Genomic DNA, 26727 nt, shown 5'->3' with positions numbered 1-26727 from the left:
AAGGGAGAAAGCCCTCCTCCTGGGCCGTCATTCACACCTCCTTGTCTCACCGCTCTGGTACCTCTGATACCACTTTGCCTCTGCGGTCATGTTCTGCACTGAGGATCTTGTATCTAGATATATCCAGAGCGTGTCGACATGGTTGAGATGGATTGTCGTTCACACTTGCCCGCAAAGTGACCTGAACTTTTTAATCAATAAACTCAATAAAATCTGGATGAATTAATGTGTTGTGAAGAGTTGTTTCACTTATGATCAGACAAAGTTTTCTGGCTTGGATCTTTAAACAGAAAGAAAATACCATCTTAATTTTTAAAATTAAACCAAATGCAACCATAATTCTTATTGAAACTCTATTTGATGTCTAGTGAACAAAGCAGCTTTCTATCTTTGGTTTATATGCACCCAGTTGACATGACCCATAAATTTTTATCTTGCAGACGTGATCACCTCGAGGGAAGTGTTATAATTTTGTAAATACTTTTAAACTGATAGACATCTTTATGGATAGTAGCACAAACACAATGGATCTGGGGTCCATTTCAGCACTTTTACAACATGCAAGTTGCGACTTGACACGTAGGAATTTCTTCTGTTGCTAATTTTGACACATTGAACAAATCCAAGGGAACACTATACTTGCAAACCGTGCATGAGGACGCAAGAGAACTACAGGACTTGCAAATTTATCTGCATTTTGAGAGTGACAATCTTTTCTGAAACGGGACGCTGATACAATCTGCAAGTAGTGCTCGCAAATTGCTCTCATGAAACAGGCCTTTTGGCTCCATAACGTGTACCACTTTCCTGGCTAAATGTTGAATTGTTAGCATACCAGCCCAGTTGTGTAATTGTCTGCAATTTTCTAACATATGTTTGCTTGATTTGCCCTCCAGAAAAGCTTCTCCTTTCTCATTTCTCCTGATCATTGCTTTTGTTTAGCCTAAATCTCACACTAAACTCTTCATTTTGTCTCCTCGGTTGACGTGTTGTTTCAGTCTCTTAGAGAGATATCAAGGGCTTCTCTTTTTTTGGTCTTGATTCTTTGGAATTCCTTGGTTGCCTGTTGCAGTTTGACAGGTGATCCGATAAAGTAAATCTGTTACGAATCACATTTTCTCATGGGAATACACAGACTTTCTGTTGATCATTAAGATTTCGGGCTCATTTAGGTTATGGTACCTGTTACCTGATGTGAAGGGTCAGTAAGCAAACGAAACAAATCCACAGTGAGGTTTGTGCGCAGCATTGTTTACAACAAGTTTAACTATATATGTTACTGTATTATTGTCTACTGAAATGAACCTGAGCCTAGTTTTGTTTCCATCTATGGGCACTGTAAAGTTCTGGCTCACATACATAGAACTGTACAGTACTGTATCCTCTCGGAGCAGCTTGAGTAAGAGGCATCTGAAATGAAAACGATTAGCTTAAAGGGCTGTACAGCACTTTGATAGAAGGGCCAAAGGTCCACCTCTCAGTTACGCACTTCTCAGTGCTCTGAAAGGCAGGAAACAAAGCGCTGTAGTAACTACATCTACTCAGAACACCCAAAGCACATTTTAGCTCAGTGCTACAGGACTGCTCCCACTTCCCCTGCTTGTAACGCGTACACAAAGGGAACATTTGTCCTCACGGTAGGGGACTGCCTGGCCCTAAATGGGGATCTTGGGGTTCTCTCAGCGGGGCCCAGAGCTGTGTCTCAGGGGTACACTAATGGGGAACGAAAGGCTATCAAAGGGAAGTATCATGATGGCATCAAGGGGGGTTATGAGAAAACAAAGCTTCCTTTCCACAGCTCCCCCTTCTATCATTTACATGGTAATCAGGGCCAGCTCATATAGGCTCCTCTGTTTCATTTACTTTGCCTATTTTTGTTACACTCTTTATTTACTACCACTAGCACCAGCTTTGTGGCCTTGCTAGCCAGCTCATGAGGCTACCAGCTTTGGGCTTTTTGCTGATTTGGGGTCTGGTCCTCCTCCTCCTCCTCCTCTTCTTCTTCCCACCCCCCTGATAAACTTCACTCCTGTCTTCTTTTTTTTTTTTTTTTTTTTTTTTTGGTCAACCTCTCCACCCCTTTGCTCTCTACCAGTATCCATTCTCCCGCCTCCTTCCCTTTTTTTGGATGCATTTTTTCTTGTTGCAGTGTTCCCCAGGCAACCTCATTCAAATAGAGTATAAAGGAGAGTAAAGGCATGGAGCAAAGATCTGCTCACAACAATGAAGTTTGTTCATATTCAGGCTGCCTGAAAGCTCCAATCCTTCTTCCACAACCCCATCACTCTCCTCCACTATACTACCAGCTGTCCATCCATCTCTTCCTCCCTACTTTTCTTCTACTATACCCGTTACAATTTGCAGCACTGAAGCGTAAACCGAATCAGTACTCTGGATCCAATTTCTGCCAGTTGGGAGGGGGCTAAAGATCAGAGAAAAAGAAGAAAAAGTTTCTTTGTTTTTTTTTTCCCTCTATGATTTGGCCTCATGTCACGTTATTTTGGCGCGCACTGTAAGTGGCTGGCAGCCGTGATAACATAGCATGGGGCAATAACTGAGGCTATGTACTCGCTGGGGCCAGCAAAGTGGAGGGAGGGATGTACTGTTGCCTCCTTCACCTCCTGGTAATCATAAAACTTGATGGCAAATGCATATCCACATGGATCTGTTAGGACAAGAGCTAGTTTTAATACACAACGCCCGTGGGTGTCGATAAAATGATGTTGGGGTGGAAGATAAAAATGTTCCCTAGAACACGTAGACTCACTGGTGTCAACATGTTCTTGATTTGGAAACTTGCTTATTTTTATGTATTTGCATATCTTGATTATAGAGCTGTCTATATTATTTATCTCTGTCCACAGAGTATGCAGTATAGAAGTCATCTTCTCTTCATTTTTAATCCGTGTAGACATTCAGATGTTCCCTTTTCTCCACCGCACATGGAATATACAAACTTTAATGAAAGCTCTACATGATTTTCTGCATGATTTTTATGTTTTGAGGCTGTTATCCAGATGATGAATCAAGCTGTAATCAACTTTAAGTGCTCACTCAGCTACCTCAAAGTGTTCATGCGTACATACCAGTCACAGCAGAAGGCTGTGGAGCGATTTGGGTGACCCCTTTGCCTGCGTGAGGTATTTATTTGTTCATGGCTCCGGAGTGGACGCACCCCCCCCCCCCCCCTCCTCCCCACCCCCTCACAAAAAAAAGTGTCCTCTGCCTAACGCTTCATGGATGGCTAATTTTCCCTTCCTGACCTTCCTTTGTGTGGCATTGACCCCCTTCACACCCCCCACCCTTCCACTCCCTCGAATAGCTGCCGGCCCCCAGCGCTCTTTCTCCCCTGTCCACACTGCAATGAATGCAAAAGTTTGACATGGTCCTCGGTGGGGCCTTGAAGTGATCCCAGGTTTTTTTTTTTTTTTTTGAGGGGAGGGGGGGGGGGGGGGGGGGTTCGAGAGAGGTCGGGGGCTGAAGTGACAAGTGAGGTGAGATTTGGAGGGAGGTGGAGGGGGGTAGGGGGGGGGGTTGAAGTGGGTGGAGGGTGGTCTGCATAGGCTTGACTCATTCCCACAGTCTGACAGGGAATAAGTGGGGAGACGGCAGTCTCTCCAAAAACTGCTGCTGGTACCATCAGCTCCATTCAGGGGTCCTCACCAGCACACATGATGGTTACCAGTAACCCAAAGAATGTTGCCAGCAAAGTGTCATTATTATAGTTTAGCTCAAAGCAATGCATAATCAGCAGTCTGGTCCAGTCCCAAAAAATGTATTTTAAAACTCTAACGTACCTGTTACAGCTATGCAACATATATATCAACATATATTTTGTACTGTTAACATTTTTCTATATATGTAGCGGAATATTTACCTGATTCATTGATTATTTTTGCACTACAGAGGGCATGTGGAATTATGTTGACTCTTTATTTTACAATAGAAGTTAAGCAATAGGGAGTGGATGAGAAATTATTTACATGGAGAGAAATTTCAAACTGTTAATGTCTATATTTTCCAAAAAATAGAGTCAAAGAAAAAGCAGCAGGTTGATAAAAGCCTTCATCAGAGCAGGAGAGAGACATTTCAAAGCAATTATTTTTGTGTCATTTTTTTTTTAAATGTTCATATATTTATTTATTTTTATTTATTTATTTATCAAATTGTCAAATTATATATTTAGTTTCATATTTTTTCTTTGACCACAATTTATTTGGCAAAATTCTGGGAACAACTGACCTGATATTAAATGAAAAGTCATTAAAAATCATTCTTGTATACTTCAGCTTTGTAGGTTACACGCGGTTTGAGGCCCACATAATTTAAAATTCACAAAACCTTTTTGCCCAAATAACTTAAAAAAACAGATGCAAACATATCCCAACATAAATAATCCATTGTTTGTTTTCTCCCTCCGCTCTAACTGTATTTTCTCTTCCTCTGCTTTGCAGACTGCGACTCTTACTGCAAAGCGTCTAAAGGCAAACTGAAAATCAACATGAAGAAGTACTGCAAGAAAGATTACGGTGAGTCAGCCGACGACGCACAGCTCGTTTAATGACTTGGATTAACATTGATTTTTACAGGAAATCTTAAAAGCATGTGCTCTAATGGAAGAAACACATGGTTAACTTTTTCATTGACTTGGCTCAGGTAAAAAAAAAAAAAAAACCAACAACAACATGTTTCTCATTCTGCAGTTGGAAACGAGTTGGCAGGCTCAGAAAACAAGAAATAAACGATTAATTTGAGAAAATTCTGATATAAGCCTCTGCTGTAATTTGCTGTATAAACAGAGATAACGTCAATTTAAAGGCGTAGTGGAATTACTCATTTCTCAGATTAAAATCAGAACTGTAACATTTAAAAAGAGGAAATATACACTGATTAACCAATGAAAGTGACTATTTAGCTACACCTCCAGAACCTGCCCAGTTCTTTCTTTGGCATGTGCATATGCTTATCCATTTATGCACCAAATCCTAATCTCAGTCCAGTTTTCTGTTGCTGGTGGGAGCTGCTACAGTTTACAGGGGGAGGGCATTTTTACTGATGGCTTACTCCAGCTTTCATTGCACAGAGACAAAGGATCAAACAGAGGAGATCTTCAAGGAGGAAGAGAGAAACAGACAAACACAAGGAGAAAAAAAAAGGAGTTTGAGAGAAAGGACAGGATAAAGAATTAGGCTGAGGTGTGTGTGTGTGTGTGTGTGTGTGTGAGGAGGGTTGTGTCTCCGAGCTGGCATTTAAGACTCAAGCGGATAAAGCAAAAGCAGTGTGACGGACAGTGGGTGCTCTCTATAAGAGATCCTCATTAAGGCGGCCCACTTCCCCCACAACCGATGTGTTTCTCGCTGCATTCCTGTGAGCGTCCGTCCGCCATGCCATTCAAGGTGTGGATAAGACGTATGACCTCTCCCCTCTTCCCCTCCCTCTATCTCCTCCTCTGATTGAAGTCAGGCTGCTGAACCGGTCAACCAAGCAGCGGCATCCTGCAGCATACCTCAGCAGCTTGACGGACAGGCCCGGGCTTTGTTCCGCAGGGATTTGGAGGAGTTAGGAGGTCAGCTTATAGACACCTCCTTTTCCACCATTTGCCTATACCTTGCCGTCGATGTCGTGAGAATGGCCTCGTCTGCGAAATATGTACCAGCTCATGCGTGAATGGATCTGCTACACGGCTGCGTTCATTTCTTTGGTTTGGCCAAACAGCCAGACAGTGGTGTTAACATTACATTTCAAATTTTTCAGATCTACAATCACAGATAACAAAAAAATATGTCAAACGATAACAGCAGACAGCGGAGGGCGGAGAGGTAAAAAGAGACATCAGGATTTCCTGCTGTTGAGCTGCAGAAGCCATCACTCAACACATCACAGAGTACCCTCATACATGTACATCTCCCAACACAACATAGAGAAGCCTCCGGTCTAATTTAGCATGTGTTGTGCGTGTGTGTTAAGCGTAGAGGATCTGCTGGTACTGATGGTTGAGATAGTAGCACTCAAGCAAAAGACACATGGAAGTTCGTCTTTTAGCACCAAACGGGTACGTGTAGACTTGCAGGATATTTTTATTTTAAGGGCAGAGTTGGAGGCAGGTAGGAAGAAAAGATAGTACAAACTTTGGGATTCAGTGGAATTTAATTACAAGACTGTAGAGAATGTGTCTTATCATTGTCTTGTTAAAAATAGTGTGCAACTGATTAGTTATAAATATGGACAGAATTGGCCAATGACCAGTGTTGCCCATATTTAATGTATTGATATACAGCAGTCCTGCACTCAAAAGAAATACTTTTTTCCCTCTCAACTTCTGATGGGTTTTAAAAAAACTTTATAATCAGGTATTTTTAAGAAGATTATATATAATACTTCTGTCCACCGTCCTCTGGGCACAGGATAATCCATTTTCACCTCGCCTTGCCTTCACCAGGGAGGCTTTGTGTCGGCGATGTACATGAGAACCACAAAAAAAGGTTCTTGTCATATCCATCCAGTTTCCCAACAGCATATTCAAGATCCATAACAGACCAGAACAAGATTCTCAGTGCGGTATTTACCACATGAGGGCTCAGCAGAGCGGATCAAAAAGTCAAACACAATGTAAATCTACAGGATAAGTTGAGAGAGAGAGAAAAAGGGAGTCGTAGCTTTGGATTTGTTTTGAAAAGATCAGCAGGGGAGCCGGGCTCCATGCTGCGTCGGGAAACGATGCTACAAGCTTCTGTAGTCGATATGCAGACGCATATAAAGAATCACAGGAGGGAGCGCGGGGGGGGTGGGGGGTGCAGGGAGGGAGGGGGGTGGAAACGTCTGATCTCAGCAGAATCCTGAGGATAACTACTCTGAGTAGTATCTCAGCGTCCGCAGCGTACAGTGATTGTTGTCCAAACACAAACAGAGGGAACGGCACCTGGTGGCAGCTGGTAGCTGCAAGGTGGTGCAGAGGTCACCATCAGGTCACACAGCACAAGCCACTCAGGCCCTTCTGACACAGGGCCTCCTGGTGACATAAAACTGCAAGTAGTAGCAGAAGTGCTACGATGGAATTTGCCAACAATAAAAGAAAAAAAGCTGACATGAAGGTTGTTGTTGTTGCAATGCAACAGTAAGAATGTGAAAGGAGTGAGATTGTGAGCACATCGTAAGTCCTCAGAAAAACTATAAACTAAAAGGCAGCTTCATCAGATTTCAGTACAGCAAGAACACCAAAAGATTTGGTTGAAAAGAAGAAAATGTTTTGGGTTTTCTGAGTCAGGAGGTTACTACGCCACATTTCAGCTGAAAAAGTTTTCGATCTTCACCATCCATTAAGTGTGAATCCCAAGGCAGTGATCCAGTATGTATGGCACACAACCTGCACTGGATACAGGATCTTTATACTTCCATACGCGTTCAGCCCCATTAACTCCATACTGAAGGTGAAACCAATGACCCTGTTACACGGTGGTTCATTGCAAAAGCTGTCCCATAAGTACAGGAGAAGTATAATGGAACTTAATAGAGATCTGGTCAATATAATACATATTGATACATGCAAGGTAAGGATCCATGAGAGGCAACCTTCTCTCTTTCCTCCCTCTCTCTGAGGAACGCACCAGTTCATTCATCATGTGATATCACTGAGTGTCTTTCCAGCTAACGTCTCTAATGGCCCTACCTTACCTCCTAATCACATTACAAATCACCCTGCTCTGTCAGTGGTAATGGACATGTGGAGCTGTACTGTATATTATAACTGGACCATAGACCGGCCCTTTCCACTATGGATAAAAACTATATAGACGCGCGTCCATTTACGGACTTAGGGTACTATTTTGTCTGGGGCAGTTTATTGGATGCCTGTTACAAAGATATTCCATGATCTTATCATTTCTCTTATTTACAATACAATAATGCTTGATGCTTGGTATTAACGCCTGATGCCACAACTGATTTTCTCCTAATAATTAACATATTTAACAGACTTGATTTACATTTCATTTTCCTTCATGCAGTCATCCACTTTGGACATTTAGAGGTCTGAAACCTGGCACCACCCTTCATTTTGTTTTGTCATCTTCTTTTTGAAAGTGAATTATCTAAAACTGCATTAATGCATCCTAAATCTAAGAAGGAGGAGGTACCAAGGCCAGATCAGTCAGTGCTCACAGGAGGTATCAGAGCTCTGGATGCTGTGACAAGATCCCTCTTTGCAGCAGCAGCGTGGTTTCTAAGCTCGTGCTTACTGAGAACAGAGTCTGCTGATGTTTGGATACGGGCCACAGCTGGAAAAAGAGCCAGTGTGCGTGCAAAGAAATAAGACCCTCTCTTTCCTTGGTGACAGATTTTTGAATGTGGTGGTTACTCCTCGGTGAGAAGCTGATGCAGCAAATTGAAGTAAAGAGCAAGTTCTCATTAAAATAATAAAAATAGCTATATATATATATCCATGCAGGAGAGTGGTGGTTAGTTGACCTACTTTGTCTTATTTTATTATGATAGTAAACTATCTGATGAGAGAGAAATTTCAATGGAAAGGGAGTAAAAATTGCCTCAGAAGGCCAGTAGTATTTGTGGTAAGACGTGTAATTGTAAGGTAACTGTTGCACAGCATGACGCACACAATCACTTGTGGACAGACTGTAAGTGCGTAGGTGTTTGGAGAGAATGACCTTTTAAATCCGAGTTTAAGGTACTGAACTGAAATCTCACAATTGTCATCTCTTTTCCTTTTCCCTCCTTCGATTTCAACCTCACACTGCAGCCGTCCAGGTGCACATCCTGAAGGCGGACAAGGCCGGCGAGTGGTGGAAGTTCACCGTCAACATCATCTCCGTCTACAAGCAAGGAGAAAGCCGCATCCGCCGCGGGGACCAGTTCCTGTGGGTCCGTGCCAAAGACGTGGCCTGCAAATGTCCCAAGATCAAACCCGGGAAGAAGTACCTGCTGCTGGGGAACGACGAGGACTCCCCCGGCCAGAGCGGAGTGGTGGCCGACAAAGGCAGCCTGGTTATCCAGTGGAGGGACACGTGGGCGCGCAGGCTCAGGAAGTTCCAACAGCGTGAGAAGAAAGGCAAGTGCAAGAAGCCATAGGCGGAAAAGATGGGAGAGGAAGCCGGAGAAGGAGAGGAATTCAAGAGAAAAGCTGAGCGGGTGATTTAAAAAAAAAAAAAAAAAAAGAGTGAAAGAGAGACAGACAGGAGACTATGGACAGAGAAGAGACTGTTTATGTCGCTGCTTTTTTGTGTAGAAGCATGAAGAGAATTATTTAGGATGATTTTTTTTTTTTTTTTTTTTTTTTTCTAGTGAACTTTTGTTGAAGGAGCTCACCTTGCAGATTTGGTTTTATGGTTTATTTTACTTTGAGATTTGTCTCTCTTGTGGATTTGCCGAATTTGCACCTATTACCAGTATATAAAGTTATTTGTGTTCATTTTCTTTATCTCAGTATGAAATCATTATATTTTATGTTTTAATTTTATGGACATTTTCTGCTGGTGCAAAAATGACACAGAAAAAAAAAACAACCACTTAATTACCACTGCAATATTGCCTCTGCATGGTTTTCTTATTGTATTCTTAGCTGAGAAGGGAGCTTGTTTCATCAAAAGTCTTCACTGATCTGACTGAGGCAGCAATATTTCCTCAATTCAGAATTGTGCCATAAAAAAAAAACTATTGTTTCTAAGCCACAGAAATGCATAATACATTTATCTGTCAAGTTAAAGTTGCCATTTCTCTCTCCTATACAAATGTAGGTGTCTGCAAACTCAAGAAACAAGAAATCTGTCGTCCTACATTTTTAGCAAATTAGGATTTTTACAAGGTTAGAATTTTCAAGTGACAGAAGAGAACCGATGATAAAACACAGTATTGACTAAAACATTTTTCACCTAATGAATCTTCAGCATATTTTTGCCGCCGTATTCACCCTTTCAGATCTCACTGGTTCATTTTTTGGTGGTTCAGTATTTGTACAAACCTGCATGTGAAAAAGTTCTCATTTGAGACAGTAATGTTCAATTCACTAACTGGTGCTGCTGATGGTACTAATGTTAAATTCGCCTTTTTTGGGGGGGGTAGGGGGGATGGGAGGACAGAATGCATTTAAAATGACTGATTTCATGTTCGGTACTTACAGTAACTGTGATGTTTTTCTTTTGTTATTATTTCACAACTCCAACAGGAGTTTAACAACTGACTTACAGAAGCCAGACAAGTGGCCGGCCACGTGGATTGTTCTAAAAATCCTTCACAAAATCATGAGTTGTTCTTGGGTAGAGCAAATAGAAATAAATTAGAATGAATATGGCTTCTGAAGTGGCTACAAAATAATATGTCAAATGTATTTTTTTTTTTTGTTTTAATTCTACTGACAGTATCACTCTTGTTCCACCACAAAATGATTCGAACTGTCCGACGGAAGGTCGTTGCAGAGTGGATGCAACGTTCAGGTCATGCGGGTGAAAGTAACGCAGTGCAGCTGCAGGTACAACATGTTCTCAGAGGATACTGACGGAGGTGCATATATTATTTCACAAGTGCAACAATGCTAGTCAGAAATGTATTCCTTCATACCAGCTCATGACAAACTGATTTGTATAACGTGTGGAAGTGTATCTTTCAAAATGTGTAAGACGAAGGAAGAAAAATATCCTTTTCAATGACTCCTGCTTGTCACTAAAGTACCACAGTGCAGATGGCTACCACACGCTAAGTTTAGTAAGATATTCAATTCAGTTTAATCAGTTCAGATTGCAGGAAGCAAAGAGAATAAAAATAATGAAAAGAAAGTCATTTCCTTACCTTATATGACACATACATGCATCCTTCTTGTGCAGAAAAATGCTCGACGATTACTAAAAATTTTAAAAAACAAAAAATGATCCAGAAATCCACCTTGCACTTGTTTTTCATCCAGAATAAGTCTGGGATCATTGAACAGGCCTCCGAAACCTTCCAGAGGATTATGGGTTTGAATTCCTACTGTGAGATTGTAGATAAATACCTTTACAGTCCACGCACTTTTTGGAAACACAATGAATGACTGTATATTCACCAAAGGACACAGTGCGACCAGTCCAGAAGCTGCAGTCTCCCATTGACCTGTCACGTTCATTCGCTACACTTCAACACTTGCAGAGGGAGAAATGGGGGGAAATTGCAATCACTTTGACACTGCTTGATTCAAACCACATTGCTCGTTTATTTGTATGCAGTCCAGCTCGGAGGAATGCGTGATAAAAACACAGCTCAGGTTTGTAAAAGCCCTCAGTACATCTGATTTATCATAAACTGGGTTTCCTTTCAGTCCGTCCCAAAAAACACTCTGAGCAACACTTTTGATGTTGCTGCTATTTGTTGTCTCACAAAAATCACACTTAGCACCTTTTGAACTGTTCCCCAGCTAAAGTAACTGTAAAAGGTTTATAAAACACACGGTTTTAATCTAATGGACTCTCTACTTCCTTTGTTTTAAACAGTAATGTTTTTTTTTTTTATTCCACTTTCTCAGAAATCCTAGTCATTTGTCCAGGAATTTTCTGGATGAACTGAAATGTCTGCTAGATGATGACAAATTGGAAACCCAAGAAATCCCCTGGGCTCAGTTGTATGATACAAAGAACAGATGACCTTGTTGCTGAAGTACTTCTCAGTATTTACATTTAAGGGTTTGATGATGTGCCCGTTTTTTTCTCCGTACAATCGATCAAATGATCGTGATGTCAGTCCAACATGATGCTACGTGCTGGTTGCTCCTCCAGCAAAGACAAAATGTACTGATGATGACAGCAGTATATTTACATGTTCCTGCCTTTCATTCTTAATCCTTACAACATAATGTCTGTTTGTTTTTGTTTTTTTTTTCTGTTTGGCACAATGTAATCTGTAATCACACCTCTCTAGTCTCTGTAGCCTCATGCTGTAAATTTTAGATCTGTCTCCTGAGCAATGGTTTGACAAGCTTCCCGTTGAAATGCTACACACATACCTGTCAAAGCATTGCTTTGTGTTCATACTATGAATTGTAAATGTTGTTTGGTTGTCACCATTGCAAAGACTTTTTGCAGTGTTGTTTTACAATGCGTACTAATATATTATGGTTATTATATATGAATATATTTAATGACACAAGACATTGTGGATTTTATTGTCTTTTTCAACTTTTTTTTTTTTTTTTTTTTTTTTTTTTTTACTTTGTTTGTGGTTGTTTAGATCGTTGCCATTAAAGAAGGAAATAATAACTACTGAACATACCAACCTGGTAGAACTAAATTCAGATTTTCAGTTGAAATAAACTCTTGTTACATTGAAAAATGATTTGCCTTCGTTGCTTTGAATAATTGATTTCTATCTATTTAGTTATTCATTTAATACCAAGGCTTATAGTCAGCTTTCTCCATTAAAATATGCTGGTTTCCACTTTAAAACATTACGAATACTCTAAACAAAATATAGCAGATTTCACAATGGAAGTATGGAAGTTGTGAGTGTGTTGAAGCTTTGACGAAGGTCCACCCCAGTTAAATATCATGTTGCAAAACACTTCAATCCTCCAGAGTGAGCCCCAGGCATAAACGCAGACAGACAGGAGTCCAGGGACTATTAACTGGAAATGTCATTTATTAGAAATTACAAGCTGAATTGATTTACAAGGAAGGAAAACAGCCATGTCAGTAACACAGTCGAGATGTTTGTTTTGGCTGTGAGCTATTCTATAAACATTATAAAATCCCAAGACAAATGATAACATTACAGCTGCTACAGTAATGCATGGGTAAATATAAGTGAGTTTGAATATTGCAAAGCTTGTGGAATAACTGCAGCCGGTGTGAGCGTCAGCCCGCTCCACAGACAGACTCATTAAAGGAAAGCTCCTGCTACCTGTGGGAGGTCCTACTGTTAGGTCAACATTAGGCAAATACCAGGCTAAAAATATTCCCCAAAATGCTTACAAATAATTAAACTGTTAGATACATAGTCAACTTAATGAGCCAGACAGCTATTAAACAGGACAATTTGCACCTATACATTATATATTTAATACAAAGAAACTGTCTCCTTTGGGGTCACCTGACTGACATACTTTAGCTGTGCTGTCTCGAGCTGATTAAAGCACCAAAGTCTTCATTTCACAGTGCCAGTTGAAAAGTCACCAGTGACCTTTGTGTGTGTGATGAGCAAGATTGAGAAAATAAAACCAGTGGAGAGAAGAAGGTGTGTCCAGTGTGTGTCTGTGGGTGCAAACGTTCCCCCGCTGTGGAGATCCGAAACAGGTCCGCTGTTCTCCTCAGCTACACGGGCCACACAGCAACCACTACGATCGCTATAAGAAGCAGCACGATCACCACCAGCATCCCTGCAGGAGGAGGAAAGGGGAGAGGAAATAAGATTATAAAAGCAGACATGCAAGTTTGAAGCTTCGCTAGGTGATTCCACAAACTGGTGGCCCCACATGGCAGAGAGAGGCACTGGAACTGTTAAAATTGTACAAAAATATCCCCAAAACAAGACAGTTTTAAATCTAGTAAGTATCGTCTGTGTGGTCAAAGCCTTTGTTTTTGTCTTGTTGTCCAAAAATATTAAAAACACATCAGTGAGTCACACTCTTGCTTTGGATGACATGTCATACATCATCCTGCTGTTGATGATATTAATTCACACTCAGGCTGAGAACAGACAGATGCACTATTCACTAGTGTTTGAGTAACATTTGCTAAAAACTGTTCCTATTAAAATGATCATGTATGTATTTGTGGCCTGTTTTTAAACATCCTCAGGAGGAACAAACGGTGCCAAAGAAAGAGTAGAGAAGAAGAGACGGATGAACACATTGTTGGTTTTGGTCTTTTCATTGGATTTGCCAACAATAAAAAAAATACAGAATAATGACATATTTATCCTTTAAGGCCTTTATCAGCTAGTTATCATACGACATGACGACACAGCACTAAGTAATCTCTGATTAGAGCTCTCTGTCTGTCCACCTTCAGGAGAATGTTATGTATTTTGTGAATGATTGTGTCTTTTATTATTATGTAAAGTGTATTTCAAAAATTTGAGAAACTGACAAAGTGTTGTGCAGATTTTAGCTTGAAAAAATATGAAAAATATGTTGATTTCATTGTACTTTGAAGTGAACCATCACTTCTAATGTGCCAAATAGATTTCTTGTCTATGACTGAGTGACTGTGTCTCAATTTAGACGACTACTTGGAAAAAAAGAAGCCCCCAAAGTACTAAAAGATGATTTTTTTTAAATCTTAGCGGCACAAAATATGAACTTGTGCACACAAGATAAAAAAGAAATATATATACATATATCAGGACTTTGGGGTTCTGTAGAAAAGACATGTTTCAATGTTAGAGGGCATTTAGCAGACGCTTTTATCTAAAGCCATGTAAACGTGAGAATGAATATAACACAAGCAAGGATCTAGTCAGGAAGTTCCATCAGTTTCAGAAGAAGACCATCAGAATTATAATCTATTATATTTAAACAAGGTGAAGTGTTTTTGTGTTATTTCTACTTTGCTAAAACCCTTTGTAATAAAAAACCTTTGTAGTTTAACAAATTATCCTTAACTTTAAAGTTGAAAATTCAAACGTCGAGCAGCTGAGGAGCTCATACCTGATTCCAGACAGACTCGGAGAGAGAAGGAGGGGAATGCAGCAAACACAGGGGAATACACTTGGAAGAGGTAAGAAGCCTGCATACCTCACTATTAATTTTTAAAGTCCTTGATCTAACGCGAGTCCCGAGCGCATATGCCCTCACAGTATATCACCATTCTTCCCTTGATGACTTAATGCAATTTACATGCGTTCAACAGCCACAAAAGCTTTATTGCCACAGATTGCACACTGTGATAGGCATATGTTTCTGATTCTGCCTTGAGAGGATAATCATTGTTTTTCACTGATACTATGGAAGCAGAGAAAAAAATGTGCAAAAGCTCACTCACACTTCATCAAAGTGCTTTACCCCCAGGACCTGAAAATATTACAGTTTTTATTATACCCACCCCCCCCCTCAAAAAAAAAAAAAAAAAAAAAAAACCTCTGTGGTAAAATCCACTACAGGTGGAATTTTCATCCTTTGTGAGGAATGAGGAGAATAGCTTTGGAGTTCAACGGCATTTTATTTTGAACCTAAATCCATCAACTTGCTTATTGATTTGGATCATTTAAAATTCTTTAATGAAATTATTTAGCATCAACTTTTTACTTAAAGAGCCTCAAAAGACAATCAAAGAGCTAAAATTAAAGTTGAAGATGACTTATTTACATGGTGCTAATGCTATTGAGAATTCAATCAAGAAAGGCTGATTAGAGCGACATTATCAATATTTTTATATTAGCAATGGATCAAATAACGATGTGTGATGTGAAAGGTGTCACCTGTAGGGATGAACAGAGAATTAAAAATCTCAAATCTGCTGTTGGGAGCTATGGAGCAACTCTACGAGGTGTTTCTAGCATCTTTCAGCTCGTTGTTAGTATTACAGCCTCCAGTGTTGCTGCTTTGGTTCCTTCTCACCACATTCATCAAACTCTTAGTTTAGCAACAAGCTGCTAAACATAATGGAACGTTCAACCGCTGAAGTTGGTGTAGTATGGAGGCCCAAAAGTGGCAGTAAATAAATAAAATAAATGCAGAAATAAATTAACATAGAAATAAAAAAAAAATTATATAAATATATTCATTCTTTTTTGGTAAAATTTAAATGAAATCATAAATTAAATCCCCTTAAATTCCCTGTGTCGTTTTCAGGCTTCCACAGATGAGATAAAACCAGACACTAAATTAGAGTGAATATTAGACTTACATTCATCACGTCGCCAGACAAACAACTCCAAATAAATAATAATGTTTCTCTGACGGATGAACTGTAACACCATCGCTATATCATCTTTATAAGGTAATACTATGTCAATGATGTGTTTACAGCTTGTTGTGTTGCCCCCAAGTGGCCAAGAAAATCAATCACCGCAGCTTTAAATAAACAAAACCTGACAATTAATTCAAATAGGCCACAGCTCACATCTGCTGGTTCAAACTGTAAATCTTTAGTGGGATATTAGAGAGAAGAGATGCTGGGTGGCTGCACATCATAAACACTTGAATGCCTTTAAGATGTGGTGGTCCTTCCCCCTCAGTATAGTAGATATATATACACCACAAACCATGCCACACACACATGAGATGTGGAAAACTTTCTCCCCTCCCTTCCTTTTCCTCCTAGAATGGCACAGGAGTGAAGATTTCAAACAACTGCATCTCTGAGCGCTGTCGACAGTCCCCTCACTGACTCAAGTTGTCCATTGTTATTTAGCATGCGGCTGGTATTTTCCGCAGCCCTTCACTTTGGGTTTACATTTCCCTCATTCTTTGGCTCTCTCCTCCCTGCGTTCCCCTCGGTGGCCTAATTGGTCGTCTTTCCCACAGGGAGGGAGACAGAGCGAGATATAAGCCATGCTGAACTAATTGCTTGCGGTGGTAGTGGTGGTAGTGGTGGTCTGATGAAATGTAAAGCTGATGCTGGTTTCTTTTGCCAGGATATATGGCATATGACTGGGAAGAGTCCAGAATCCAGTCGTTGTGCCACCGTACTCTGAGACAGGAAGGAAGTTGTTCATATACAGGCCCACAGGACATACATGTTAGGACTTATCGCTGGTCCAGACGAGACCTCTCATCCTGATAACTTACACATGTGAATATAATATAAATGTCAAAATAGAAGCGCACATTAAAATACTTCTTGTGATGACTCTTTAAAAGCCTTATGCTTAAAAGCAAATACACACTCACACAAATTCCCAGCAATTATCTTTGTTTGGATGGAAGCGATATCAAAGCGACACCCTGTCCACATGAGTTTCAGACATCAGAATTCAACCCAGCCCAACATCTGTCAGCAACTCTATTTGACAGCAACAATAGCAATGAAGGCTGAGCTGTGTAGCATATATTACTGTGGAGAGAGGGGGCTCTCACACCCTCTAATGTCACATAACAGCCCGTCATAAAGCCACATGAGGCACCCACACCGACCCTTACCCTCCTGTTCTCCTTCCACCGTCCCTGTCTGTCACTAAACAAGCTACTCCTGACCTTCAGGGGGTCTCCAAGACTCCAAGACTAATGACAAATTTACGTTTGCTTGCCAAATAGATTAGAGCTCTGCTGTGACACTGATGCTGAGGGAGATAGTTAGTGTCTGCTGATAGACTGACCACCCAGGAGCTCTAGAGGCCCGAGTCTGGGTTCATCTCCTCTTAGCAATTTTTAGACACATCAGTAAGACAAACCACAGAGAAAAAGGAATAATTGGTGAGAGCCCTGGACAGATAGAGACAACCCCCAAACCTCCCTCACTACTCCCTCTCTGCGCCGATTGCTTATGGTTCAAAGATCTTTTTGGACCACAAAAGGATAGCATGACCTCCAAAGAAAAGAGAAAGATTTTATGTTAACAGGGTCAGTGTGATGCTCATATTTTTTCTTCCAGCACAACTGAACAGGACAAGTCTTTTAATGGCTTTGGACCAAAGTATTGAAACATGTATATAATTATTGCTGATACAACAATAGGTCTGAGAATTAGTTAGAACTCAACAATAAGAGTCTACAGCCATACTACTAAATACTCCTAGAGCTAAATGCTAATGTCCGCATGCTAATATAGTAGAAGAAAATAGAATAGAATAGAACTTTATTGTCCACCACAGTGGAAAGTTGCCTGAGACGAAGAACCCTTCAGTATAAAGTACACTACAGTACACAAGTAAAAAGAAAAGAAAAAAAAAGATATAATACCTAAAGCAAAGCATAAAACATTAAAACGCAACATAAAATACCTTGGAGAAAGATTTGAAGCTCAGTTTTTTTGGTTTTATATGTTGAGGCTGATGGGAATGTCATTACTTTTTCAAGTATTTGGTCATAAACCAAAGTATCAGACAAATTGAGATTTTGACCTGATAATGGCGCTGGATGAAAAGCCAGGGAATCACCAAGGTGATTACATTTCATCCTGAGGGGGAAATGGATGTCCTTACCAGATTTCATGGCAATTCATCCAATAGTTTTTGAGACATTTCACTAAAAACCACAAATGCGAACCTCATGGTGGCGTGAGGAAAAGTCAGGGGACCACCAAAGTCATTAGGATTCATTCTCTGGGAACCAGGAATGTCTGTATCAACTTTCAAGGCAATTGATCTAATGGTTGTTGAAATACTGCAGTCTGGACCGAAGTGGTGGACCAACCAACACTGTCATGCTACTAGCATGGCTAAAATTCTTTGATAATATTTATATTTTTTATAGTATTCTCATAAAGCCATACAGTTTACCACACTGGCCTTCCTATAAATTACCTTGCTGAGGTAAGTGACTGTTAACTAAATGAACCCTGGGATTAAAATACCAGATATTCAGCTGGTAGATGAAACCATGCCATGGTGTAATTTTGTGGTGTGAGCACAATAACTAGGACTAAATTGTTCTCCCTCAAACTCTGGCAAAAATGAGATGTGAGCAAGGGTTTCAAATATTTATAGATTTCTTGAGGCGAGTTTAATTTAACTTGCCACATACTAAGAGGAATCTCAGATGTGGAAACATCATTAGCAGGATGTATTTCTTTAAGCAATCCTTTCATCAACCTACGTGAAACATTTTCACTTGCCATTTCTGGTTTCCAACAGTATACCATGTCAGGGCAATAAGAGGAACAAGAGCTGGAATGAAAGATCTCACTGATTAAAGATGACATGAAAGTTTTTAAAGTTGGACGTTCCATGTTGAGAAAAATTTGTGTTTCCTTGACAACTCCTGACTCGCAATTTGAGTCTCAGTGCACCTAACTTGCCCTACATGTTCTTCCAACATTGTCAAATGCCTCCTCTCACCAACACTCTCTTGAGACATCCCCTCTAGTCCAAACAGTACAAACCTCCTTGAGATGCGAGCCACCTGCGGGATTCATGGGCTTGCAGAAGTGGCCCTCTACAAACCAAGGATTAGCTCTGTTGAGAAGGGAAGTGCTCAAGCACTGATGTTGCATGATGGTGATGCTTAAGCTCTGGGGAACTCACACCATCCTCTAAGAGACCCTTTGGTCCCGTAGACTAATCTGCTACACTAATCCATTCAAACTCAAAGCCTTCACTCAATTCCCACCAATATCAGCTAAAACGAGTGGTAATGACTCTGTGAATCAAGCTTAGCTGGTTTCAGTTACAACATTGGAGCAATGGTTCAAAAAAATAAAAAACTGGTATTTAAGGCTGCGTATCGTTTGAATGTTTTTGCTGCCACTGCCAATCAGATATTGGAGTTTCAAAACAAATACAAAAATGTCAATTTTTTAGTACCTTACTTTTTAATTACTCCTATGTTTTGATAAAATGACAAAATTCTCAAATTCCTTAGTGTTTGTGTCAATGCAGTCTTGCAAAAACTGATAAAATATAAAATAAAATACAGTCTGAAATGAGTAAATAATGATTTAAAGGTGCAGTGTGTAGAATTTAGTGGCGTCTAACGGAACAGCCTTGGCAGAGATGGAATATAATATTCATAAGTAGGTTTTAATTAGTGTATAATGACCTGAAAATAAGAATTGCTGTGTTTTTGTTACCTTAGAATGAGCCCTTTATATCTACATGAACACATTTTGGTACTTGAAATGCATTGAGGTTCAGTTTAGAAATGTGATTCTGCTTCAGCCTTTTCTGAAATCTCAAAGAAGTACGCTGATTCACAAATATGAACAGCAACATTCTTTTAAATGCATATATCTATTTGTTTTTACTTGTATGTTTCTCTTATTATTTGTATGTTATGTCTTTTTTCCATTCATCTCTTTTTGTAAATCACTTTGTAACTGTTGCTGAGTGTAAAAAAAGGAGGTTTTTCAATCTGGGAAATGCTTTAATGTAGTAAAAGCGAATCGAAATCTTGTGTACACCCATGAAAAAGAAAGGCTCCACAAGCCTGTGCTGTACTTGAACTCTGTATAATTCAGCACAATAGATGTTTCACAATACTTACTGGGACCATTCATGCATGCCATAGGAACTGTGGCTGAGCAATATGTGGGTCCTTCCTCCCTTTAGGGGAGATGACCCTTCCCATAGCTCGGCTTATTTTTCTCCAGCTTACAGCTGCTTATTTGAGACCTCTGGTGCATGCATGCACGCAAACTGTTCAACCTCTACTTGACAATGCAATGTCAGAAACTACAATCGATAACCCCGATAAGTAAAGATTATTTTTCTGATTTCTGTAATTGTCTCCAGCCTTTAGTGCGACTGTAAAAACTAAGATGCCTCCTATACAATGAGGCAGCCACCAAAAGTTATGTTAAGTATGCTCTCCGCTGTCAAAGCCAGACGTTTTTAACTTTACAAGGACTCGGCTGAGACATAACACCAAATGCCGGCTTTGGATGAGAGGTGGTTTCAAAAGTAAATAAAGCCTTAAAGCTAAGGAATTATAAACATGCTGCCATGGAGAAAGAGGGAAAGCCCTCCAAACAATTTCTGGTATGTAGTATTTTCAACTCTTTCTCTGCTTGACACAAAGACGAGTGTCAAACAAATGCAGAGACGAGCAAAGGGGATGACAGAGAGGAATGGAAAAAAGAAAGAAAGCATTGAGGTGAGAGTGAGGAAGACCATAGGGGAATTTTCCATTTACAGAGAAGGTCTGAGACACAAACACACATACGACAATATATGCAATCATGCATGCACGAGAATATACTTAACATGAATTTGCATGCATGCACCCTAGAAAACAATAAGATGCATATGAAGATGCAGACGGACAAGCATCGCTCACATGTGTGCACGCAGACAAACACATACACACACATGCAGCCTGGAACTGAGGAGATGAAGAAGCAGCTCTGGGATCTTCAAACAAACTCATGCTCAGGCACCATGGGGACACAACCAACAGAATGAAGCATTCTAGGGGGCTGACCTTCATATTGCCTGCTCTGCTTCTGTCCATGATCGGCTGTTAGCCAGGTTTCCTAGCACAACAATGCAGCCTTTGCCTTAGCAATGCTGCCTGGCGTTTCACTGGGCAAACTGAGCCTGGCTCACGCTCCCGCATTCCATCGATTGGCTTTAGCCAGCTAACACACCTCTCATGGCAGCAGTTTTCCCTCAGAAAAGCGTTACCCCACTGAGAAAAGAAAGTCTTTTTTTTTTTTTTATAAAAGACACAACAAAAGTTAAACAAACTGAAGCAGATCTGTGGTAATGGCGAGGGAGGGCCGTGCATTCACAAAAGCCTCAACTCACCAAAATCTGGAGCTGAGACAACAGAGGCTGATGACTTAGGGCCTGATTTGCAACCCTCAGTAGACATTTGAGGATTTTCTCAAAGGACTAGTATGAGGGACCCCTCTTTTAAAGCCCGGGACGCCGTGTTAGCAGGCGTGACAAGACAGAGCGAGTACAACCCACCATTCACCGCCCACATGCTCTGCGCCAAAAGGGCTTGTCCCCATCAGCAACAATTTTTCTGCTCCATTAAGCACCATTCTCTCTGGAGACGAAGGCCAAGGCAGCGATAGCAACAACATTGCTCAATTTCTGAACAGTAAAAGATGATAACTTTGTGTTTCTATGGAACTGCTACAAAATTAGCTGTACCTTACATGACGGACACTGGATGTCAAATTGCATATTGTCTAAGAAAAGAGTCCAACTTTAATGTCTATAAAAGCTACATTCTGTTAGACTCCTGCTCTGTGAAGTGCAGCAAAGGGAAAACAGGAGAAACCAGATTGTAGTTTGTTTATTAGGGACAAACATCAGATATGAGGCCTGCTGAGATGCTCCATAGCACCCTGCAAGTAAAGGAAAGTGAGGAAAAGCTCACCACAAGAGGCTGACTTTGTCTCCACCAGCTTCACCCTTCGTGTCTCATTACGAATCCTGTTGTCCGTCTTGTCCACAAGATGTGCGAGGTCGTCGATGATTTCTAAGAGACAAAAAAAAAAACAAGAGAGAGAGAAAGGAATGAGGAGAGAGAAGGTCAATAAAAATTCTGCTTTGTATTATTCTGCTATCTGCCATTATTAGGATTTCACAAAGCATTATTTCCATTTTACAACACAGACCTCCCAATATGCTTTGTGTAATAAAAGTAATGCTAAATGGAAAAGTGACAGCTTCTGCAGGAGATGACATCAGAGCAGTCAACAATGTCAAAAAGTCGGAGGCTGCCAACGCAGACATGAGCGGCGTGGTGATGGAGGGAGTGGGCTGTGTGAAAGCACTCCTCGCCCTTTCAAAATGGTTTCACGACTTCCTGAATCCATTCTGGATTTAATCAGGCACTTATTGTTCATGAGTTTTAAAAAAGACGTAAGCCTAGGCTTCAGGGACTATGCCTAGGCCTTCAGAGAAGTGTGAGAGAAGAGAGAGAGGGTGTGTGTGTGTGTGTGTGTGTGTGTGTGTGTGTGTGTGTGTTTGGCAGCGAGGCAAACGTCCTTCAGTAGGAGTTCCTGACTTGAAGGTCGTCCAGATGGAAGACTGTTTGATTTGTTAGAGCTAGCCACTGTGTTGAGACATGGCATCTCCAGATTTCTGGCTTGACAACAAAAACAGATAACTGCTGACATATTTCCACATTCTTGATTTGTTATGGTTAGGAATTAAAACGCGATACTGATTTCACTTACTATGAACTCGGGGGTTGCGGGTTGTCAGAACTTATTCACAAACGGGAACGGAACCCGTGACTGACATAAAATGACTGACATAACCGATAATTATATGAAGCAATTTACTATAACTTTATCTAACGCATTGGGCATGTTAAAGTGGACAGAGAACAATCCGACGGTTCATTCCTACCACCGGAACGACACACATCTATGAATACTTGTCGAAATATGAGAACCAAAACACTCCAAACAACATGGTTCATTACACCTGTTATAAATCAGGAGATTTATTATTAAACAGAACTCAAATTGGCTGTTTTATCTTTAATGTGTGTGTGGCCTGTTTTTTACATCTACTCCAGCAGTGATGATAGGTCCTGCCCAGTAGCCTTGTAAATTGAAATAGGATAAAACAAAACCAAAAAAACAATAAAGAGGCCAGAAACACAGACTTCAAGGCCGAGACAGAGAAAGCGGAAACTCTTCGCAGGCTCCGTTTCAGTGTCTGATAAATGGAAGTTTTACAGGAATGGGAAGCAAGACTCATCCATGAAACACAGCTCGGTGCCAAGTCAAACAGGCTGTCCTGTCCGGTGAGGGAACAACCGTATGTTAAAATGTTTCGGTCATGTTCTATGTTCATATTTTATTTTTAATATGTTCTTTTTTTTATTCATGAGAAACTGGGCTACATGTAGACTGAAGTCCCACAAGTGAGTTCTCAAGGTCGTCTACAGCGTTTCTTGTCTTAACACTGGTGAGGAAATACGTTTCCTCAACTAGGAACTATCACCACTTGACAAAACAGCCTGCGTTTGGCTGACATCAGATAATTAAACTGCATGAATAATTCGAGGAAGGAAAGTGAGGCACGTCAGTCTAGAGGGGGCAGAGTGTGAAGGGGCAAGGACGAGGAGACGGGAGACGTGAGAGCGCCGTATGTACGGTGTCCCAGGAGACTCTCACATCATCATCTAAGCATCAGGCAACAATTTTCAGAGGAAGAAAACTCTTATTTTACTGGCAGGGAAAGGGTGTAGACACTAAACCATTTGTGCCGCGTGCCCCTCCGACTAGTCATAAAGGATGTTTTTGGTCTGCCGGTGCCAAAGTCTCTTCATTCAGTCCTGCCTCTGCAATAACATATTAATTCATTAATGAATTCCCAACCATGTCGAGATGCAGCGGCGCTAGAATATGACCTTTAAATACAGCTGCAATGAAACGCTGGATTCATTTTTCATAAAAAAGGTTTTTCATGTACATATTCCTTCACTTCACCCTGTTATCAAGTCATGTTTCTAACAACATAATTCTCAATTTCCTATTGTAACCTTTGCCTCCATGTATGACAGCTGTTGGCCCTGGCTTAGATCTGCCAGGCCACAAAGAAGGCCCTGTTTCAGGCAAGGACTGTTTATTTGAAATGCTATTACACTGGATAAACCACCGAAGCCACAGTGTATGAGAGCATGGCACGTGCGTGAAAACACACAGACATTAAATTTTTTTTTGTTTGTCAGTTGCTGTAAAATGCATTACTTTATGCTTATTTGACCTCTAATGGACAATAGACGACGTGTGCCCTCGCTCTAAATCTCTCTCTACTACTGACAAGATGCTTCAGTATATTGAAACATAAAACAAAGAATATAAAAATCAAAAAACAAAAACATACTGCTTAAGTGCTCACTATATTCAGAACTTGTTAAATGAGTGAGAACTTTATAGGAAGTGAAGACGTGTCCAGGATTTAAACAGGGAAACTTTCAAAGTCTCCTCCAAACTCTGTCTGTCTGTCTCCACTACAGCAAGTGAATATATATCAGCATCCTAATAAGCTGATGTTTAAGCTGTGGAAGAAGTCAACTATGCCTTTTCCTAATTATATATATACTGTATGTACAACACAAGGCCATTAAAAAGCTCTCTTTGGGCCCAGGGACTCGTTACCGTAGTCTTAATTGTGTTCCTTTCACAACAAACAAAAAGAACTGAAAATCAGAGAATTGTGAAAACAGGAAGAGTTATTTGGCAGCCAAGAGGCAAAGCTGGCAGTACAGCATAGATATAATGTGAACCAATTTGCAGCAAATTGAACCATGTATAGGGCCTGCCACAAATATTGTTATCAGAAGTTGACACCTTTGACTTTCTGTCCAGAAATGGCACTTGTACCTTTTTGTAGGTTCCACAATAAACTTTCTTCCTTCTGAAAGTCAGTGAGACGTTCACCAATATTTGGGTTTAGCCCTCTGCAGGTGATGTTGCATAAAATGAGGCCTAATAAAGAGATTCATTAGACTGTGAAATCAATTCCATATGAACATAAAGCCAAAAGTTCAAGTCTGAAAATGAAAGGTAAACGCTTTTGAATAAAGTAATGTATTACTTCAGTTATTACCCTAGTAGATGTATTACACTGAATAAAGTTAAGTTTCTAAAGCTATTTTATACCCACTGCTTGGTACTATGGGTGGGGGAAAAATAATCGATTCAGATACGGATGTGGAGATTCTGCATCGATTCACAAATGTAAAAAAAAATCAACTTTCTAAATCTTAGTTAATAAAGTGATGTTGATGGAACGAAAAGGCAGAACTCAACTGTGAGGGCAGTGCAGCACCCAGACAGTCTACAGTGCGCATACGCTAGAGTTATCTCGCAATTCATCTTCAAAAAAGGCATCGGACGCCGAAGAATCGGAATTGCATCGAGTTGTGAGATTCCCACCCCCATTTACTACCCAGTGTGTTTTAACACAGAGTGGGCAATTTACAGGAACACAAAGATAGCAAATATAAATATATATAGAAACATATGGGAGTATATGCAAAAATCTGCATTAAAAAGACACAAATTTCATATTATCACTGTTGCACGTCACTTTTTCTCAGATACTAAAGTAGCAGCTGCTGCCAGAGCAAGCGAGTCTGTGGTAGAATCTGAATACTTAGCCTAAAAAGAGACAGGAATGCCAGCTCTCTGTGTTCTGTTTCTCTGCTACCAACAGAGCCTTTTATTCACACAAAAAACAATGCACGTAAAACCTGGCCCTTCTGTGTAGAGCCCTGGAGCACAGACACCAATAGGAGACAGATGTTTGCTCTCGTATGACGTCACCTACTACCTCATGCTGCTGACTCTCTGCGTAATCTCAACACCATTTCATCTCTGTTCCAATAAACCGCCTCTCTCTGTGGCCATCCTGCTCTCTGGGGGCTAACTAGTTAACAGGTCTGTTTCCGTCCTTGCGGTCAGCGTCATCTGGAACTACAGACAGACACCTTCTACCCTCAGGATTGGCTGCCGCTGGTCTGGACTAACGGGTTATTTTGTGTCCAAGGCACGGACTGGAAGAAAATACTTAATGGCCACAGAATGGGGTTTTTTTGTGTGAAGTTACTTATAGTTTGACATAATACTAGTCGAGGGTGTGCACAGGCAGATGTAGCATTCCCACTTCATTTCTGGGCGTTTACAGCGTACCCACCCATCAGCCTCATTGCTGGACTGAAGGTGTCGCACAGACACAATAACCCCTCCAGCTGCCGTGTCCTGTGAGCTCAGCTCAGCTTGGTGACTGTGGCTCAGGAGGTAGAGCGGGTTGTCCACTAATCACAGGGTTGGCAGTTTTACATGTCTAATTGTCCTTGAGCAAGACACTCAACCCCATATTGCTCCTGGGCCAGCAACTTGCATGTGTGTGAGTGGTTGAATGGATAAGTGTTATGCAGTCCACAGCTCTCCAACCTCCAAGGCCAGCATATTTTGGGTGAGCCTCATGGTCACCTTCCAGTTGGATGTACCTGAAATACCTCCAAGCGGGAGGCTTCCAGGAGGCATCCACATCAGAGGCCCAACTCACCTCGACTGACTCCTTTTCAGTGGGAAGGAGCAGTGGTTCCACTATGAGTTCATCATTACACCAGTCATTACCTGAAGCTCGTGACCATAGGTGAGGGCTAGAATGTAGATCGACCAGTAAATCAAGAGCTTCACCTTTAGGCTCAGCTCTGGTACAACATCCGCATTGCTA

The 26727-nt window shown here is 40.8% G+C and overlaps 2 protein-coding genes across 4 annotated transcripts in view; one reads left to right on the top strand and one right to left on the bottom strand.

The window, feature by feature from the left end:
* The window catches only part of ntn1a (netrin 1a), a 63525-nt gene extending 51216 nt beyond the window's left edge, over window positions 1–12309 (top strand). For all 3 annotated transcript variants that reach the window (XM_044345764.1, XM_044345766.1, XM_044345763.1), the window contains 2 exons: window positions 4455–4529; window positions 8753–12309. In XM_044345764.1, coding sequence (XP_044201699.1) covers window positions 4455–4529; window positions 8753–9081 — 404 coding nt within the window. In that variant the 3' untranslated portion in view covers window positions 9082–12309. The remainder of the gene's footprint in view (window positions 1–4454; window positions 4530–8752) is intronic.
* Window positions 12310–12589: 280 nt separating this feature from the next.
* stx8 (syntaxin 8) overlaps window positions 12590–26727 on the bottom strand; it is a 41237-nt gene continuing 27099 nt past the window's right edge. Inside the window, exons 7-8 of the mRNA XM_044345759.1 lie at window positions 21899–22000; window positions 12590–13348 (exon numbers count right to left, since the gene is read on the bottom strand). Of these exons, the coding sequence (XP_044201694.1) occupies window positions 13284–13348; window positions 21899–22000 (167 nt within the window). The 3' untranslated portion in view covers window positions 12590–13283. The remainder of the gene's footprint in view (window positions 13349–21898; window positions 22001–26727) is intronic.

The sequence above is a fragment of the Thunnus albacares genome, chromosome 3 (genome assembly GCF_914725855.1).
Source record: "Thunnus albacares chromosome 3, fThuAlb1.1, whole genome shotgun sequence".
Classification (NCBI taxonomy): Eukaryota; Metazoa; Chordata; class Actinopteri; order Scombriformes; family Scombridae; genus Thunnus; species Thunnus albacares.
Note: the sequence above shows the minus strand (reverse complement) of the source record. Positions and strands in the feature narration are given on the sequence as shown.